Source organism: Cnephaeus nilssonii (assembly GCF_951640355.1).
Source record: "Cnephaeus nilssonii genome assembly, chromosome: 7".
In the NCBI taxonomy this organism is placed as follows: Eukaryota; Metazoa; Chordata; class Mammalia; order Chiroptera; family Vespertilionidae; genus Cnephaeus; species Cnephaeus nilssonii.
The window spans coordinates 56,135,634-56,155,662 of NC_137078.1; the positions used below are offsets into that span (position 1 = coordinate 56,135,634).

Genomic DNA, 20,029 nt, shown 5'->3' on the forward strand with positions numbered 1-20,029 from the left:
TTAGAGGTTAAAATGGCCCTTCTTGTCTTGAACATTTCCAGAGTCTCCTTGCTTACTTCCTGCCTGATTTGTCTTTTATTCTCCTATATCCCTTTGCAGGCGAAAGAATCAGAATTGTTGAACCCTTTCTGTACATATATTAAAGGAAGTAACTACTTAGTGCATGCAAAGCCATAGGCTAATTTTTATTTTCAGGGAATTTGTAATCTAGCTGGGAAGATTTATTCATAAACAAATGCATAGTAGGTACCTACCAGGTACAAACATTGTTGTAGGCAGTGGCGATAGAGCTGCTATCAAACTGATCAAAACCCTTTCCCTTCATGGAGTTTTCCTTCTAGTAGACGGGACAGAAAATGAAAGAAGAGAGAAATGAGTGAACTATGTGCTGGCGATAAATGTTAGCCCTGCTAAATAGTATTGCAGAAAAATAAAGCAGGGCAGGGGGGATAGGGAGTATTTCAGGGGTGGGGGCACCTGCTGAAAGGTTATATTTTATGTAAAGACCTAAAAACTGGAGGGGATGAGCCACATTGATTTCTGGAGGGAAGAGCAAGTGAAAAGGCCCTGAAGTGGGCCCGGCGGGTGTGGCTCAGTGGTTAAGCATCAACCCATGAACCAGGAGGTCATGGTTCGATTCCCAGTCAGGGCACATGTCCAGTTTGCGGGCTCGGTCCCTGGTAAGGGGCATGCAGGAGGCAGCCAAGCAAAGAGTCTCTCATCATTGATGTTTCTATCGCTCTCTCCCCTGCCTCCCTCTCTCTGAAATCAATAAAAAAAACATTAAAAAAAAGAACAAGGCCCTGAAGTGGGCGTGTGCCTGGTGTGTTCAAGGAACAGCAAGGAAGCCGGTGTGGTGGAGTGGAGTGAATGAAATGAGATGGGGTGGAGGAGCACATTATGGACTACAAGAAGAGATGGGACAGCTGGATGTCAGGACTCGGTGCCTAGCCATGAAGTGGCTCTACTGAAGGCATTTTAGTTTGCATTTGTGAACGGCTGTCTACTTCTCTGTGGCTGGAAAATGTGTGCATGGCTCTCGGTCTAGGAGAGGCGGGTTGTGTTTGCATGGCTTTGGAAGATCAGAAGTGGACCAGAGCCGAGGAGGGGCACTGCTCAGCACTTTCCAGCCTTTCCTGCATTATTCTAAGTAGACCCCTGTCTGCAGGGCACAGTAGCTTTGCCTTTTTCGTCTGTTTATCTCCTGGCTGTGTCTGCCACAGTCTCAGTGAATTTGGTAGTACTATGTGATGTGAATATTAGGCAGCTGGAGAATTGCTTGAGATTTAAAAAATGAATATTTAGAATGGTCGAATATATAAACACCAATTCCAAAGTATTAGAAGTTATCAAATCTCATGTGAATGTTTATGGAGCCAGATTAATGAGAAGTTGGTTTTTTTTGAAGTAGTAGAAGATCCTGGTTCACAATCATGGAAGTGATGTATGAAAATTCAGATAAAGGTCTCCCCCCTCCACCCCAAATCTAGGCTTTCCCTTTCTCTTTTCCATCCTCCTCTTCCCCTCCTTCCAGTTTCCCTGCATTCCCAAAGTTGCCAGGAAGCAGTTTTACAGTTTACCCTTGAATAGCACAGGTCTGAACTGTGTGGGTCCACTTGTATGTCGATTTTTCAATAAATATGTACAGAACTAGAACTATTCTTTCTCTCTAGCTTACTTTATTGTAAGATTATCTATCTATCTATATATAATCTATATATAAAAAAGCCTAAGCGACCGTTATGAACAGTCGACCAGTCGCTATGATGACGCACTGACCACCAGGGGACAGACGTTCAATGCAGGAGCTGTCCTCTGGTGGTCAGTGCTCCCACAGCCAACCTCCCTCCGCCAGCCAACCTCCTGAGGTCCCTTCCCCTGGCCAGCCAGCCCTGATCGGCCGGCCAACCTCCTGCAGTTCCTCCCCCTGTTGGCCATCCCTGATCAGCTCCAATCGCCAGCCAGGCTGAGGGACCCCACCCGTGCGTGAATTTATGCACCAGGCCTCTAGTAGTATATAACACTAACAACATACCAAATATGTGTTCATCAACTGTGTATATTTTTGGTAAGGCTTCCAGTCAACAGCAGGTTATTAGTAAAGTTTTGGGGGCATCCAAAGTTATATGTGGATTTTTGGAACCCCTAACCCCCATGTTGTTTATGGGGCAACTGTATGATAATCTTTTCCAAAGCATTAACTCATGACTGCTTGGCACACGGTATTCTTGTTGATGAATATTCAGTTCTCTTCAGGCGATTCAGGAAAGGTTATTTCTGAGAATTTACATACCTGATAATGATCAAGTCAGGCATAAAGATGAGATGAAAAGTCTTGTACTGCCTCTTGTTGGAATTTGTGAGACTCTGAACAGTCTGTGCTCTTCATTCTCCAGAGTTCATTAGTCTCTGTGTGTGGTTTTGTGCCGGTTATGTGGCAATAGGGTGCCCTCTTGCATCAGGTTAACTCTGATTATACCACGATCCCTTTGTTAACATTGCATTTTGCCTCTGGTCGGTGAGTATCAGAGCTGACAGAGGAGGGAATAAATATTTCCTGATTGCTTAACTGTGTGCCAGGATTAGGGTCTCGTTCTTTTTTTATTTTATTTTTATTTTCTTTATTGATTAAGGTATTACATATGTGACTTTATTCCCCATTGTCCCCCTCCCCCCACCCCCACTCAAGCCCTCACCCCCCTGGTGTCTGTGTCCATTGGTTAGGCTTATAAGTATGCATACATGCAAGTCCTTTGATTGATTTTTCCCCCTTACCCCACCCTCCCCTGCCTTCCTTCTGAGGTTTGATGGTCTGATCGGTGCTTCTCTGTCTCTGGATCTGTTTTTGTTTTTGTTCATCACTTTATGTTGTTCATTATATTCCACAAATGAGTGAGATCATGTGATATTTATCTTTCTCCAACTGACTTATTTCGCTTAGCATAATGCTCTCCAGGTCCATCCATGCCTTTGCAAATGGTAGGAGTTCCTTCCTTTTTACAGCAGTGTAGTATTCCATTGTATAGATGTACCACAGTGTTTTAAACCACTCATCTGCTGATGGGCACTTAGGCTGTTTCCAAATCTTAGCTATTGTAAAGGCCTGGTTCTTTATACATGCTATCTCAATCCTCAAACAAGCCTAGATAGATAGTATTATTCTTTTTTAAAATATATATACTTTTATTGATTTCAGAGAGATAGGGAGAGGAAGAGGGAGAGAGAAACATCAATGATGAGAGAGAATCATTGATCGGCTGCCTCCTGCATGCCTCACACTGAGGATCGAGCCTGCATCCCAGGCATGTGCCCTAACTGGGAATTGAACCTTGACCTCTTGGTTCATAGGTTGATGTTCAACCACTAAGACATGCTGGCTGGATGGTAGTATTATTCTTATTTTATTAACACAGAAAATAGAATCTCAGATAACAAATTTTCCCAGGGACACAGAGATAGCAGTATATTCAAGATTGAACCAAGGCCTAACTCCACAGTCATTGATTTTTCATTACACTAACTGCACTAACAGCATAGGGTCCTGGATCTCCATAAGGACTAAGCCTGGAATAAGGTCCTTGTCTTCTAGCCTGCATTGCTCCATTATTCCTATCCAGGTGAAACTGGCGTAACAGGCGCGTCAAAGATAATCTTGACAGGAAAAATAGGTTGTCATGCGAGTGGGAATCTAGAGGAGAATAGGATGACACAAAGAAGGAGCAGTCCTCCCACTGTGTTGGGGCATGGAGTGGGGTTGGTGGAAATGGACTACCATGTAGATGTACAGTGAACCTCAAGAATATTTAGCCTCAGTCCAAAGGCTACATAGCAAACCATCTCCGTAGGTCCTAGCCCCAGCAGCCAGGCAAAATTATCTGCTTGGTGCACTAGAAAATTAAAAAAGTTTCCAGAAGAGAGATAAAATTTAAAAAAGAAACAGAAGTGGAGTAAAGTTTCCAGATGAGAAGAAGAGCAGACGAGCTCTGTGAACACTGGCACAGGATTGGGGTCATGAGGTTCCTTTCTGTGCACAGGGCCATAACGGATATCGTTCAGCAGTAATTTACTGTGCTGCTACAAAGCGCCAGGCCTGTGCAAGGGACTCTGTCGAGCTGAGAGTAAAGCCTTGGGGAATTTATAGGCTGATGGAGACAAAATAAGAACAGGCACCTGCAACATCCAGTGGAACAGGGGCCATAGGGAGGAAGCCATTTCAGTAGGAAAAATTGGACGAACGGGGTTCTATTCTGGTCCATCATTGGGATGCTTTGTGACCCTGAGCAAGTTATCTTTTGCCTCTGGGACTCATTTTTTCTCATCTGCAGAGAGATTGTACCTTGCAGGAATATTGCAACAGCAGATGTATATAAAGTAACGTGACACGTAATAGAGTTGAATAAGTGGCCACCATTTGATTATTAAGTGCTGTGAAGTGCCTGATCATCCTTGCTTGTGGGAGCGAGGCACCTCTCACCAAAGCCCAGGGGAAAAAGGAACTAATTTCAAATCAGCAGCACGTTTATGAGCCAAGTGGTCAGGCAGAAGATTGGGGCCAAACCTAGGGCAGGGACATCTGAAAGCAGAGCCCAGGCCAGGCTGCCAGCCGGAGACCCAGGGGAGCCACGGGGGCAGGCTCAGCGGAAGGGCAGGTCAGGGCCGTCTCTGAGCTCCTCCACTGACTTTCAGTTCAGCGATTCAGGCAGGAAGCTCTGCATCGCAGGTGGGGTTGGGGTCCCCACAGAGAGCAGATAAGAGTAATCACTGTCCCAAAAGAGTGAAACCCCCTGGTGGTAGGTGTGGTGGACAAGTGAAGGGCACCAGCAACCCACTCAGAGGCTGAGAGCTCAGACAATGGCTTTTCCTCTGCGGTTGTGATTCTAGTCAGAGAAAAACCAGCTCTGAATCTCCCAGCATCCGCATGCTTACGTATTCATTGTGATGATTTTTATTTTTATTAAAAATAACATTTGCCTGAAATGATTATCTTTAGAAATGCAGAAAATACGAATAAAAACGAAATCACCTATAACCTCACCATCCAGGTGTAACCATTGTTAATATTCTTGTGTTCCGTCCAGACTTGATTTTGGTGCATATCAATATACATATTCTTGTTCATTTAAATAAAATGGGATTAGATAGTTAAAGTTTTGTGAGATTTATTTCACTTAAGATGTCATTGCCTGTTTTTATTTTACATCATTTTAATGGATGCGTGGTATTCTATTGTATGAATTTATATAATTCCTCACTGTGGGACATTTACCCTTTAATTTTCTGCTATTATAAATGATGTGATAAACACTTTGTTGGTAAGTCTAAGGAGATGTGCACAATTCATCAATGAAATAGATGGGTAGGTCAAAGGATATGCAGAATTTGAAAGCTTTTGATTTCAACAAATAGTCTTCCAAAAAGCTTGTATAAAATTGGCAGTCCTGTAGACAAGTCTGTGCAAACATTCATCTTCCCAGAGCGTCAACAGCAGTGGATAATACCAGGACAGGGGCGGGTCTCTAGTTCGGTAGATGAAAATGCTGCATCTGTTTTCATTTTATGGGCCGTTGATTTATACACCAGTGTAAATCACACCAGTCTCCCTTGCATTTGCCATCCCTTCCCTGATGGTGGTTTTCTATTTTGCAGTATTGCTGGGAGCCTGGTGTATTCCTACATCACTTTCTCTGAAGAGCAGCTGAGCAAACAGTCGGAGGCCAGTAACAAGCTGGACATTAAGGGGAAAGGAGCGGTATGACCAGAGGATTGCTTCAGCGACGTAGGCCTAAGACTTTGATCAGCTTGGAACACTGGCAATTCTTACACAGATACTGAGGTGTCTCGATTATGGAGAAAATACCATTCCTTTGCACTTATACAATCTGAGGATTGATTGCTGCCTTTTAACATTTTATGAGAGAAACTTATAATTGACTCTATTTTAATTATGCCATTTGAATTAATTTATATCAGACTGGAAAATGCACCGGGCTTTTTAATTTATTTTTCTTCTGTGCCGACAGTGAACCATCAGTGTTTGGAAACTGTTGCATTCCATACTTTGATATCCAGGTGTCCCTGAGAGCTGCATCTATAAAGTGCTCCAACTGGAGCCTCCTCGTTCAAGTCGTTGCTGCGTCTGGAGGCAGGTCTAGCCTTCCTTCTGCTGGGAATGCAGCGGAGTATCGGCAGTGTCTCTTCTTTGAGTTACATTTCTTAGCGATTGCATTTTCTTCATAAGGATATCATCGTTGCATTTGCCAAAGATCTACAACTTTGGCTCTAAAAAAATAGGTGGGGCTGTGAGGTGTATGGCTTTGCATGTTGGCTTCCCTGAGAACTCCTGGGATGAGCAGAGTGCATTCCTTGAAAACTTGCTGTTGCCTCTGGGTTGTGTGGGATGGGGATAATGACGTGATGGAGGAAGCACTTATCTATCTGCTTCATTCATTCACCTAAAAAGTAGTGAGTGTGTAACATGTGCCAGGCCTTATCCCTAAGTGCTGGGGAGACAGGTTTTCTGGTTAAATGATCTAACTTCGGCCGTAGTGACTGAGGGAGGTAAGACAGAGAACTTAGCTTGATCCATCCATTCAGCACATGTGACTGAACAAGTCATAGAACTTCATCCAGTTCTTAGACACTGCAAATCTATGTGTGGGTTTGGAAGCACCCGCCCCACCCAACCCACACGGCGTGAAACCAAACGCTGAGGTGCGAGGTCAGATGCATGTGGAGAGGTGCATTTTGTGAACCAAGCAGCGTGGCCCTTCCCGGAGTGAGAATGGCAGGCAGGCAGGCAAGGTGACCCCTGTGTACTTCCCCGTGCATCCCTTCTCTGGGTTTAGCTGCTACTCTTTGTACCCCTCTTTAAATCAGTGTGACGGGGTCTTACATTCCTGAATGTATTGGCTTGAGGGGAAAGGCTGGTTAGGTGTGTGTGTGTGGTTGAGGTCTGGTTGGTGTTAGAGCTGTCACCTTCTTGCTCCTGATGGCATGAGCACACCTCTCTCCTGTGGTCACTCCCACCTACATTCTGCCGTCCTTGTCCTTTGGCTGACTTACTGAGGACACCAGCTTCTCTCAAGCCCGAAGCTGCATTCTGGGAGAACAGCTGTGGATGGACATTGAATTGCCTCTGTGGGTGGGCCGGGGTGTTAAATTCAACACAGTCCTGTGACTTGGTTCAGACAATCCGCTGACTTTGGGGATGAGTGTTTGCTCAGCCAGTTGTGCAGTGAGTATGCAGGAGGCTGGGTGCCTGGTACACACACTACCTTTAGTTCATTGGGTGTGGAACCCACTGGGCTCCTTTGATCTAAACAATGAATAATTTGGTGTCTCAAAATGGCACCTGTTGATCTGTTTATATTTCTGATGGAGGTCATATATATGCTTTTCCCTTATTTTGCTTTGTCTTTATTAAAGCCTGGCCAATGGTGCTGGGTCCCCAGAATTAGCCTCACAGCCAACTTCCAAGTTCTAAGCTCCATGTAAGAGGTCCTAAGGCTCACCTTTTTTCCCCCCAATATCAGCTGATCTGAGGAAATTCTGGTGGGAGCATAGGACATTATCTTGTGTAAGATGGTTCTTACTGTCCCTGTTTTACCAATGAGAAAACAAGACTCAGAGAAAGTAGGTGATTTGCTAATTAGTCTAAATGTATGTTTTTTCCATTGTACCATGCTACCATAAATTACCTGTCCTGTAAGAGGGAGGAAGGAAATGGGGTTGCTAGCTGGATTAGCTTGAGGCAAGCAGTCGGTTGGATTTTAGTCAGAGAGGAATAGGCTTTGCAAATCAGGGAGAATGACGGACCGCTATATATGCCAGAGCTCTCATCTAACTCCCAGGCTGGCCCCAGCTGATCCGCACTTCTGGCTGTGACTGTTGCCTGTCACTGCCTGGGTTTGCCTGGGTACCGTGGAAAGGCATTGTGAGACCTAATTTTGGCAGCTCTGTTCCTTTTCCTACTAGCCACATGAAAGAAAGAACTTGGACATTAGAATTAGTTTTTGTTGTAGAATTTCTCATCATGAAAGGCCTTTGGATGTGTTTAGAGGGGTTGAACTAGAACCCCACCAGGAGTTGAATTTCCTCTTGGGGTCAGGTTCCCTTGAAGATCCCCCATCTCTCCAGTTTTATCTGAGAAAATCATGTATAAGTTACAGCTTCGCTAAATGCACATGATCTCAGGGCCCATACCTTATGCCGAACCGACGGACCAGACGCAATAGGACAATTTACTGCTCCTGTCCTGTACCTGTTCTGATTCCTGGATGCCCCCTTCAACTGCCATCCACATTTCAGGATAAGAGGAAGCAGCCTGGGGAAGTTGGGGTCTATTTGAGAGTTCTGTCTGAGGAAGGACAGAACTGGCCAACCATTTTTGGAGTTTGCTTCAATTATGTGCAGCTTGGTTACAGCAGTACGCTAGAGATTTACCTCGTGCTATGGCATCACCCCGGCTGTCTGGAGTGTATCCTGAGGTTGATATCTTACAAGGTCAAACATTCTCCGACCTGTCAACTACCTCCTGGGAGGAAAAAGCGGCAGTGTTGAGTTTAGTCCGTAATGTGCTCTGTGAGACAGATGAGCTGTGGAGAGAATTCTTTTAAAGCAAAATTCTCTGACGACTAGCTTCTCTTTTTTAGTTAATGACAGTAGAGCCCTCTTTGGCCAGTTTGCTTTTATCGGTGCCAGATTGATTCGAGTAATCCTGGTTGATGGGGCTACAAATTACCAACATAACATGTCTGGTGATTTTTAATCACCTCATATGGCTGTCGACTTCATGAGTCAGTCATTTGTAGGATCCATCTTGCGTGTAGGTGAAAAGTTTTCAGTAGTCCTATTGTATCAGAAATCCATGGAACGTTCAGGTCAGTAAAGCTGATATATGATCTTCATGGAAAGAATAATAGAATTTCACACATTTGACTGGTTTGGAGTAGTACCTAGGAATTTAGGCTTGCCTTTCCTTTGTTATCATGGCCTTAGTCAGTGAGCAAAGATTTACTGAGCATCTATTTTTTTTTAAAGTATATTTTATTGATTTTTTACAGAGAGGAAGGGAGAAGGATAGGGAGTTAGAAACATTGATGAGAGAGAAACATCCATCAGCTGCCTCCTGCACACCTCCTACTGAGGATGTGCCCGCAACCAAGGTACATGCCCTTGACCAGAACCGAACCTGGGACCTTTTAGTCCGCAGGCCAATGCTCTATCCACTGAGCCAAACTGGTTAGGGCACTGAGCATCTATTTTATGCCAGTCGTTATGCTCAGTGTTTTGTTTTGGGTGGCAAAAGTATGCTCAGAGACTAAGATTGGTTTGCCAGTATTTTATTTAACACATGTTCACTGTGGGAATTATAAAAATTTCCTAAGCCCATAACAAAATAACATGCTCCAAAGCAATGATAGGTTAGTTGCACTATTGTTCCAGGCAAGGGAAGGTGAGTGAAATAAAGCCCAAATCTAGCTGAGGTGTACCTTTTCTGTAAGGTGGGTTCTTGGAAGAGACAGCTTAATCAACAGGGTGCCTTCCAGCTTCCAGCACAAAACGGATCGCTTGTTGCTAGAGCAGGTTGCTGGGGAGTGATGGCACTCGTTTGCCAGCAAGATGTCCTCTGAGAAGCTGCTGCAGGCTCTTGTCACTGCTGGTCAGAGTCTCCATTACTGTGGGGAGCTAGTGCCCAGAGGTCTCGGGAGTGCTATTTAGATCAGCAAAGGGTCTCCTTGCCCAGAGAGAATTTTCGAATAGACCTCATAAACTCTCTGCACAAACACGCAGACCATTTATCGTCTAAATAGGCCCTTGCCACTGTTGCTTCCTCTTGGGGTGTTTTTTATTGAAAGGCCCCCAGGGACGCTCCTCAACAGCTGAGATGATGTGATCATGACACAACTTACTTCACTTTTATATCAAAACAGCTTTACTCTTTTAAAAAAATACATATTTTTATTGATTTCAGAGAGGAAGGGAGAGGGAGAGAGAGATAGAAACATCAATGACGAGAGTGAATCCCTGATTGGCTGCCTCCTGCATGCTCCCTACTAGGGTTCAAGCCTGCAACCCAGGCATGTGCCCTGGACTGGAATCGAACCCGGGACCCTTCAGTCTACAGGCTGACGCTCTATCCATTGAACCAAACCAGCTAGGGAAAAGCAGATTTACTCTTAAAACAACTTTATTTTTGTCATAAACAAGTAAATTTGAAATCCTATCAAACCAATAGACAACACTAAGCTCTGGGGAAACTGAGGTGAATAGGACATGTTTCTTGCTTGTATTCTTTAGCAAGACCCTAACTGAGAGAAGAAGTCAGTGACTTATCAGTAACAGTGATTAGGGGTGGCCCACCCATAAAGCTGAAGCTTTTTTAATGATTTATACTAGTTGTTTAGCTCTGAGATGTGCCAGGCTATTAGAATTCCATGACTACCCTGAGTCCCTCCTCCATTAACTGCGGATATTCTTGCTTCCCCATAACGTTGTATTATTAGTTCCTCCTCATAATAATACTCAAATGAGGTGTTGGATGCAAAACTACTCGGCACAATGCCTAGGATATATTAGGCACTTGGCAGATTTTGTTACTGTCATTTTATGGTGAGACTTTAGGCAAAACAAGTTTCTTAAGTTGTGTTCTTTAAATGCTAGAGGCCCTAGACAATGTGTGTATTTCTTGCAAAATGTGACCTGTACTTTGTTTGCTTCCGGAATGCTTAAATAATAGTGTCTTTTCAAGATCTTTTCAAATTCCTACCGGATATAATTGTGGCCATTGTGCGATGCAGGTGATTCCAGTTGTTTTTTTTAAAAATGACGAAATTATTTATATTTTTACGGTAAATTGCAAGAAACAAAAATTACGTTACCTTAGAGGAAGATAATTACACTTCAGAATGGTGATTCAGTTAAAGCGTTTCCAGTTTGTCTCTTTAAGGTGGCTGTTTGCATGCCCGTCATTCCTCCTTCCCTTCCCCGAGTTAAACGCCTGGACAGCTCGCGGCTGCATCTGCGTCTGGGTTCCTCTCGGTTGTTGGTGTTGGTGAGCCTCTGGCACCTTCCCTAAACCTGTCTGCTGGTACTTACTGTGAGGACCCCGCTTCCTCATGGTATGAGGAGATACTCTATGGTAGGGTGTGTTTTTTAAGCTTTCTTGTTTGAAAATACTTTTAAAATAAATCTACTGGTTAGATTTATTGTCTCACAGAAATGTTTTTAGAGATTATGTTGTTCATAAATGTTGCTTTCTCATGCTGATGATCAACTGATTTTTGCCTACAAATGTTGGCCTATTATAGTATTTTTTCAGTATAGATTCTATTTACCAAATGACCATTTTAGTGTTTTTAAGAGGTACTGAGGATTGAGATATGTAAACCAGGTGACATAAACATGAAAATTATGTACCTAAATATTTTTGTAAAGTTGTCAAATAAATACTTTTTTTCTGAACACGTGTATCTGCAACGTTTTGTTTATCTATTCATCCATTGATCGACGCTTGGGTTGCTTCTACCTTTTGGCTATTGTGAATGCTGCTGCTGAACGTGGGTGTCTTAGCCAGTTTGTAACCATGCAGAACCCTTACTTCCTTTTATCTGGCCTTTTATTTTGATTTTTTCCCTTTGACTCAAACTGGCCTCACCTAGCACCCTGCCCTGACTCACCCACCTCCCTCTCCCTTGCTTAATCATTAAGCCCTCAGGACAGTGAGGTTCTGGTCAGCATCCAGTAGTCTTAAGAACAAGCCTCTGGGTCTACTGACTATTGAGACAGGGGTTTCAATCAAACGAAATATCTTGGCCTCAGTTGTGTTTTAGCTCTGGAACAGGAAAGTGGGATGACCCCACAGAACAAATCCTTGTGAAGTTGGATAGAGCAACTCCACGGCTGACATGAGGGCTGAACGCATATCCTGGCACCAACCAATCAGTAGAGACCACAACCCTAACTCCTTTAGTCACCATGATTAATGGCTTTTCCCCTGTATAATCCCCGCCCCCCCCCCCCCGCCCCCCCCCCGCCGGAAGCTATCAGGGAGCCAAATATTTGAGTATGAGTTACCTGTGTCTCCAGGCCTGGCGCCATTTCCTTAAGAAATCCTTACTTTCTTGGCTGCAAACTCCTGCTCCTGTCTATTGGGCTTTGACGCATGCAGGCGAATGAACACCTTCAGTGCGGTAACAAGTTTGGACTGCTGTAACAAATTACCACAACATTTATTTTTCACAGTTTTAGAGAGAGGTGCAAAGTCAAGGTGCCGGCAGATCTAGGGTCTGGTGAGAGCCCACTTCCAGGTTTGGAGATGTCCGTCTTCTCATAGCCTCACATGGTAGAGAGCAGAGAGAGGTAGCAAGCTGTATTTTGCCTCTTCTTAGGGCACTAATCCTATCAGGAGGGCTCCACCCTCATTACCTAATTACCTCCCAAAGGCCCCATCTCCAAATACCATCACATTGAGGATTAGGGTTATTTATTTATTTTTTTAAAATATATTTTATTGATTTTTTACAGAGAGGAAGGGAGAGAGATAGTTAGAAACATCGATGAGAGAGAAACATCGATCAGCTGCCTCCTGCACACTCCCCACTGGGGTTGTGCACGCAACCAAAGTACATGCCCTTGACCGGAATCGAACCTGGGACCCTTCAGTCTGCAGGCCGACGCTCTATCCACTGAGCCAAACCGGTTTCGGCAGGGTTATTTTTATATAAACTATTGTTTTATTGATTTTTTTTTTGAGAGAGAAACATGGATTTGTTGTTCCACTTATTTATGCACTCATTAATTAATTATGCACTCATTGGTTGATTCTCATATGTGCCCTGACTAGGGATCGAGCCTGTAACCTTGGCATATCTGGATGACACTATAACCAACTGAGCTACCCAGCCAGGACAGGATTAGGGATTTAGCATATGAATTTGGAGGGGACACAAAATCCATAGCAATGGCTACGCAAATATGCTTTCAGTTATTTTGGAATTGCTGGGTCACATGGTAATTCTGTTTTTAACATTTTGAGGAACTGCCACACTGCTTTCCATGTGGCTGTGCCATTTTACATTCCCACTAGTAGTGCACAAGTGTTTCAATTTCCCACATCCTTGCCACCACTCATTTTATTAATATAGCCATCTCAGTGGGTGTGAGGTGATATCTCATTGTGTGGTTTTGATTTGTATTTTCCTGTTGATTAGTGGTGTTGAGCATCCTTTCTTATGTTTGTTGTCTATTTATATGCTTTGGAGAAATGTCTATTTGAGTATGTATTTTTTTAAATTGGATTTTTTTGTTGTTGAGTTGTAAGAGTTCCTTATAGATTGTTTTAGCCCCTTATCAGATAGATTATTTGCAAATATATTCTCCTATTCTTTAGGTTGACTTTTTATCACTCTTGTTGATTGTGTCCTTTGATGCACACTTATAAATTTTGATATTGTGCCGTTTATTTTACTTTTATTGACTATGCTTTTGGTGTCATATCCAAGAGTTAATTGCCAAATCCATTGTTATGAAGCTTTCCCCCTATTTCTTCTACCAAGAGTTTTATAATTTTAAGTCTTACATTTAAGTTGTGGATCCATTTTTAATTAGTTTTTGTATATGGTATAAGGTAAGGGTCCACCTCCATTCATTTGCATGTGAATATCCAGTTTTCTTGACACCTTTTGTTGAAGAGGTCCTTAAAGCATGTTTTTGTTTTTGTTAATCCTCACCCAAGGATATTTTTCCATTGATTTTTTTTGTTTGTTTGTTTTGTTAGAGAGAGTGGAAGGGAGAGGAGAGACCAAGAGAGAGAAACATCAATGTGAGAGACACATTGATTGGTTGCCTCCTGCATGTGCCCCAACCAGGGCTGGGGATCGAGCCTGCAATTGAGGTATGTGCCCTTGACTGGAATCGAACCCAGGACCCTTCGGTCCTCAGGCTGACGCTATATCCCCTGAGCCAAACCAGCTAGGGTAAAGAATGTGTTTTAAACAACTTGTAAAAGTCCTCTTACAGTTTAACTTTCTTTCTTTCACTTAGCTCTTTGCTGGTTTCTTGTCTCGCTTGACTTTTGCACTCAGGGCCTTGGGTACTGGGGACTCCACAGAAGAAGCGCCATTGAGAGGAGCAGAGCACGGAGCTGGTTTGTGCATCCACGGCAGGTGAGCAGTTGCCAGGTACCTCCTGGACTTGTTCCCTGCGCTCTCATCACCTGTATTCGCTCATCCAGCTGCCAGCCAAACTGAGCTCACTGGGGCCAGCACCCAGCCTGATGGAGGCCTGGCACAACCCACATTTCACAGATGAAGCTCAGTAAGAGACAACTGTCCAATGTGGTTGGTGAACCCATATTCAAACCCTAATCAGTCTGACTCAAAAGACCTTTGCTCTTTACCACCATACTAGGTCCTTGTTTCTCCTGCTCTGCTCATAACAGACTTGGTGGGTCTAAGGTCATCACCACTATATGCATGTCCAATGCCATTCTCCATTCAGAGTCCACACACCATGGATTTCAAGCTTAGGTGTGAGCTGGTAGCTGATTGAATCTGAGGCCAAGGAGCCATGCTTTCCTAGCTGTGCAGATAGTGCCCTCTTGTGGTAACAGCTGCCATTGGAGGTAAATGATGGAAAGCAGTTTGCTTTCCAAGAAAGAAAAGCGCTATTGCTTACTGAGGGCCTACTATGTGCTTTCATGGAGCTGGGCCTTTGTCATGCTTTTTCCCATTACAGTACTTTACCATTGCACAAATGGTGGCTTAAGCAAGGCGAAGGGATTTGTCCAACTTGCCCTCCCTAATAAACTTAAATCTGCACTTTGATTCCCAAACCTTTCTTTCCAAAAAATTCCAATCACGCCCCTGTAATTATGAGAATGAGGTCGGAGATCATCAAGAGTGCCTCCTCACATCTGCTTCTTCTTAAGGTAATGTTTTCAAATGAATAGTTTTGAGGACAATATATATAAACTAGAGGCCTGGTGCACGAAATTCGTGCACTCAGAGGGGAGGGGAGTCACCCAGCCTGCGCCCTCTTACAGTCCAGGAGCACTCGAGGGATGTCCAACTGTTGGACATCCTTAGTGCTGCCACGGCTTCTGGCTGAGCAGCGCTTCCCCTGTGGGAGCACACTGACCACCAGGGGGCAGCTCCTGCATTGAGCGTCTGCCCCCGGTGGTCAGTACATGTCATAGCAACCGGGTTTTCTGCCAATCCATTGATTTGCATATTAGCCTTTTATTATATAGGATGACAGATTCATGAAACTATCTGAGCTATATATAAGAATGGGAGGAAGAATATCATTCTGCCTGGGAAAGATAGTGGAAACATTTTCTTGGAAAACATGGCATTTGAGCTGATTTAAGGACCACTAGGATTCAACTAAGATATTGGAGGGGACCGCCCTCTAGCATTCCAGGGCCACTATGTCTACTTCTGTCTGGCATTCATTCCCCTTTGATGTCTTTTTAAAAAATCTTTATTGTTGGAAGTATTATATATGTCCCCTTTTAACCCGTATTGTCCTCTTCCATCCCACCCCTGCCCTGCCCCAGGCCTTTACCACCCTGTTGCCTGTGTCTGTGGGTTAAGCATATACAAGTTCTTTGGTTGATCTCTTCCCACTACCCACCCTCCCCTTTGATACCTTATAGCACATGCCTTCCTCTCCGTGGGCCTTCCCGGAGCCACTTGTCTGAAGTGGCCCCTCCCACACTCTGCTTTATCTCCACAGGACTCATCTCCTCTAATCAAATGTAAGCTTTATGAAGGCAGCGACATTGGTCTGTTTTGTTCACTATAGTGTCCCTGGCATCTAGAACAGTGCTGGACACATAGTAGGTACACAATAAATAGTTCCTGAATGGATAAAGTGCACCAATGAGATAGCTACATTTTTTGAGTCCAGCAAGGCAAAAAAACGTGGCCTCGTCTTCATTTTAGATCCCAGCTGCCTGATTTGAGTTGTATACTGTAGGTCAAGTGTTGACAGATTCAGATCTTAAAGGGGCCAGGCAGGTAGAAAGTGTAAATCTGAATGAATGCAATCACTAGATATAATAGTAAGTGGTAGGGCATGTGGTACCTAGCTGCTTAAAGATACTCCCATTAGAACTAAACGGAAAGTCTGCCAGTTAGATTTGGCCCACTGGCTACCTGTGAGCCTAAATTGAGTAACTACTATAGATCAGATTTGCACTCGAGCAAGATCACTGAGGATGCCATTCAGATTGCTGTCGGGTGGGGGGGGGGGGGGGTCAAAGGGCAGAACTGTCCAAGTAAGTTCATCACCTGGAGGAGGCTGGTTACAGCCCTGATGAGCAATGATGGGGTCCTACAGTGTAGTTGTGAAAGCACAGAGGAGAAATAAGATGAGTTGTTTAAGGAGATAAAATTAATAGGTGATAAAAACTGTTTCTATTTTTCATTTATGAGGAAAACTGTGATGAATTTTTCTTCATAACTCTGTCTTCAGGAGACCATTTGAACTTCAGGAAACCAAACGTGAACATTTTTAAGGTATTTAACTCGGGCTTCCAAGTGTTTTCCAAAAAGGTAATATTTGAAGTCTAGCAAGGGAAGAGAGTACCTGCTCTGACACAGTAAAAGTAAATTTACTGAGCATCTGCTAGGTAGGCACTTCTTAGCTCCTTACATATTGATACACTAGAGGCCCAATGCACGAAATTCGTGCAAGAGTAGGCCTTCCTTCCCCCGGCTGCTGGCACCCGCTTCCCTCTGGCACCTGGGACCTGGGCTTCCCTCGCAGCCCCGGCTTCATCCGGAAGAACTTCTGGTCTAATTAGCATATTACGCTTTTATTATTATAGATGATTAACCCTCTAAACCAGCGGTCGCCAACCGGTGGTCCATGGACCCACTGGTGGTCCGTGAGGTCCGAAAGGTTGGCAACGGCTGCTCTAAACAATCCTTTACAGTCAGTCCTGTTATTACCTTATTTTAGTGGGGAGGAAACACACAGGAAAGCTCCATTGTTGGACAGTAGTAACTGTGAGGAAGTCTTTGCTTTACAGAATGTAAATCTGCCTTCCTGTAAGGGCTACCTTTTGCTCCGAGTTCGTGGAGCTGCCTAAAGTGGGCAGTACTGTGTAATGTTTGGGTATGGGAATAATGTCAACTTACTTACCCTTTTAAGTCAAATTAGAGTGTTCTCCATCCCATCACCTCACAGGAAATTCAATCCCTGTCCTTCCCTACAGTCACACAAGATTCAAGGGAACTGCCTGTTCCCTGGCAAACAGAATGACCTTCTTGTGTTCCCCTTCATGGTCACTGCCAAACATCAGCTTTGGCAGGGCGACGGTTTCTACTACCGTGAGTCCTAGTGCCTGGAGTCTGGCCTCTCTTACGGCCCATGTAGCCTTTCCTCTGATGTCTTCCTAGAGGAGAGTCCCATTCCAGCTGTTCCCAGAACCTACTGACCCACCCTCTCTCCCCCAGTTTGGGGGACTTTCTCCTTTCCAGAATTCAGACTTGTGGGGAAAAGGCTAGGATACATTGTTTGCAAGTAACATCTGCTTCCAACCTTCAACACACATCATCCCTGAATGCCAAGATTTAACTTAGGAAAATGGGTCAAGAAAATCCAGATCATTGGGAAGGGTGTCCTTCATCTCCAGGTGGCTGTTTCCCCATTTGTGAATTGGGAGAAAGAAGGTTGTGAGGATTGGTTTGTAGTAAGTACTTAGCCCCGTGCATGTGACAGCAGTCAGGGATGGCACATGATTATCTGCAGTGGGCTTACCTGCCTCATGACTTCTGTGACCAGCAGAGGCTCCCTTGCAGGGAATGTCTTCCCCAACTGTTCTAGCCAAACGCATACAAAAGGAGCTGCTGCTTTATGCAAGCCACCTGCCAGCCACAGTGAGCCATCCGCTACAGGGTGGCCTATAGGCCAAGGCTTGAGGCCATGGCATTCACCACAAATACATAAACTATTAAATGCCCTGAGAGAAAAGGACAGAGGGATCAGACCTTGTCTGAGAAGCTCAGTCTAAGGTGGTTGGACGCTGGGCAGTCAATTTTTCGACTTGGGGCCTTAGGTTCTCCCTTCTGTAAGAGGAGGAGTAGGAAGCTCCACCTTTGGGTGTTGGTGGGCTCCTCTCACTCAGTCGCTTCATGTCCAGGCTGCTTGTTGGCTCTGAAGACCCACGTGCAGGGTACTGTATCAAAGCTCCCTGCTAGTTTACTTTTGGCTTCCTGTTTACAAGCCTCCTTGCCAGATACATAACAAAACAAAAGAACATCAGCTGCCAAGTAAGTGCTGGCAAAACTGTGAGGGCTACTACAAGTTTGTAATTCTGAAACCCAGGGCTCTGAAAAATAAGTTCTTTCCTGAGTTTGTTGCCAAATTCATCTGGAAGCAATATCTGACTTGAAATTTGTATGAGTATTAATACAGCTCATTGTGGACATAAGTGCTTTCCCCATAGGTTCTAGACCCTGCTGTGGATGTTTTTAAAAATACATTTCCCCTCTAAAATATGAAAATTCCTGGCCACAGGGACTTTAAATCACTATATTGTATTCTCAAGAAATGGATTTTTCTATGTGATTTTATAATCACAACAGCCTTGTAATCCACGCAGTGAGTGGGTATCTTCCTAATTTTACAGATGGGCACTGTAGTGGTTTTTAGTATAAGTAGTGGCCAAATCAAAGAAATCTTGAAATATGGCTGAATTTGGATGAATGGGATGCAAAGAGGTAGCATGATATTAAAGCCTGTATGTGTTTTGAGCAAGAGGATTCTGAATCAAGTACATATTTTTAGAATACCTCTTGGTTGAAATGCAAGTATGGTCTAAGGTATAGTCCAAGATAAGGAAACGCAAGGCCAGGTACTGTGGGAATTTGACTCTATGTTCTGAAAAGGAGTATTTAGAAGTACTGGTAAACATTAATGTGGTTCCAAACATCAAATTAAGTCCACTGCTTTCCCTGTTGGCCTATTGGATATATCTTGTCAACACGTCTTTATTGAAAATGACACTGGTTCAGAAACACTTCTAAAGTTTATAACTCTAGATGATTTTTCAACAGCAAACTTAATCTACTCAAATTCAACTTAAGTATAGAAGACTGTACTACTGCTGGTACCCCAAGCCACAAAAGTTGACTTGGGCCCTCTGTGGATCCCAGAGGGTGATTCAAGCCAGCAATATCCACAATAAGTGTTTCTTCTCCCACCCCCAAATCAACAGATCTTAAGGAAAGGTGCAATGTTGTACATAGAGTTACACAAAAGCAATAGGAGATGCTGTTTTCCTAATTTAACCAGAGACCTTTTGAGGAAAAAAGGGTTTCAAAATTCCTGGAGCCAGAGCTTAAAAAAAAAAAAAAAAAAAGGCAAGGAAGGTCAGCATCACCTCTTCTAAATTTTAGGAAATCAGGATAGTGAATGATAAGAGAAAGGGGCAAGTCCTGCGTAATAATGTATAATCAGCCCTGCAGTATATGTGAAAAATAAATGGTCTTTCTTGGGGGGAATCGTACATTTGTTTCATGTTGGCTTAGATTCTAACATAAATGTTAAGTTGGAGGAAAACCTAACTTAGCTAGAATTATATGGTCTGCGGACCTCTGGTGGTCCGTGAGGTCCGAAAGGCTGGCCACCACTGGTCTAGTGGACTCCCCGAGATCCGTGCTTCCTTTTCCTCTCCATTTGCCCTCTGTACTCAGCCTTCTACCACAGTACTTACCTGCTCATGCCTTCTTGCCTTTAGCATCAATTTGGACAAGAGGATTAGTTACACTTAAAGCAAAATGACACTTTAAGTATAATACACATGCTAAATAAGTCATAGGAGCTATGATATCCTAGTTCAGAAAATCTCCATGCACATACAGATGTGAAAAAACACCAGCACATAATAAATGAGGTAACAAAATTGGTATTAGAAGATGAAGAGACTAACCAAGTAATTAAATACATAAAATCAGCCTACAACTTGGAGGGATGACCCTTTAAGATTTTACAAAGGATAAAATTGATTATTAAAGAG

At 43.7% G+C, this 20,029-nt stretch overlaps 1 protein-coding gene across 1 annotated transcript in view; it reads left to right on the plus strand.

Annotated features, from left to right (window-relative positions):
• SLC35D1 (solute carrier family 35 member D1) overlaps positions 1 to 11,463 on the plus strand; it is a 45,852-nt gene extending 34,389 nt beyond the window's left edge. Inside the window, exon 12 of the mRNA XM_079777612.1 lies at positions 5,647 to 11,463. Coding sequence (XP_079633738.1) covers positions 5,647 to 5,755 — 109 coding nt within the window. The 3' untranslated portion in view covers positions 5,756 to 11,463. The remainder of the gene's footprint in view (positions 1 to 5,646) is intronic.
• The last annotated feature ends 8,566 nt before the right edge of the window (positions 11,464 to 20,029 follow it).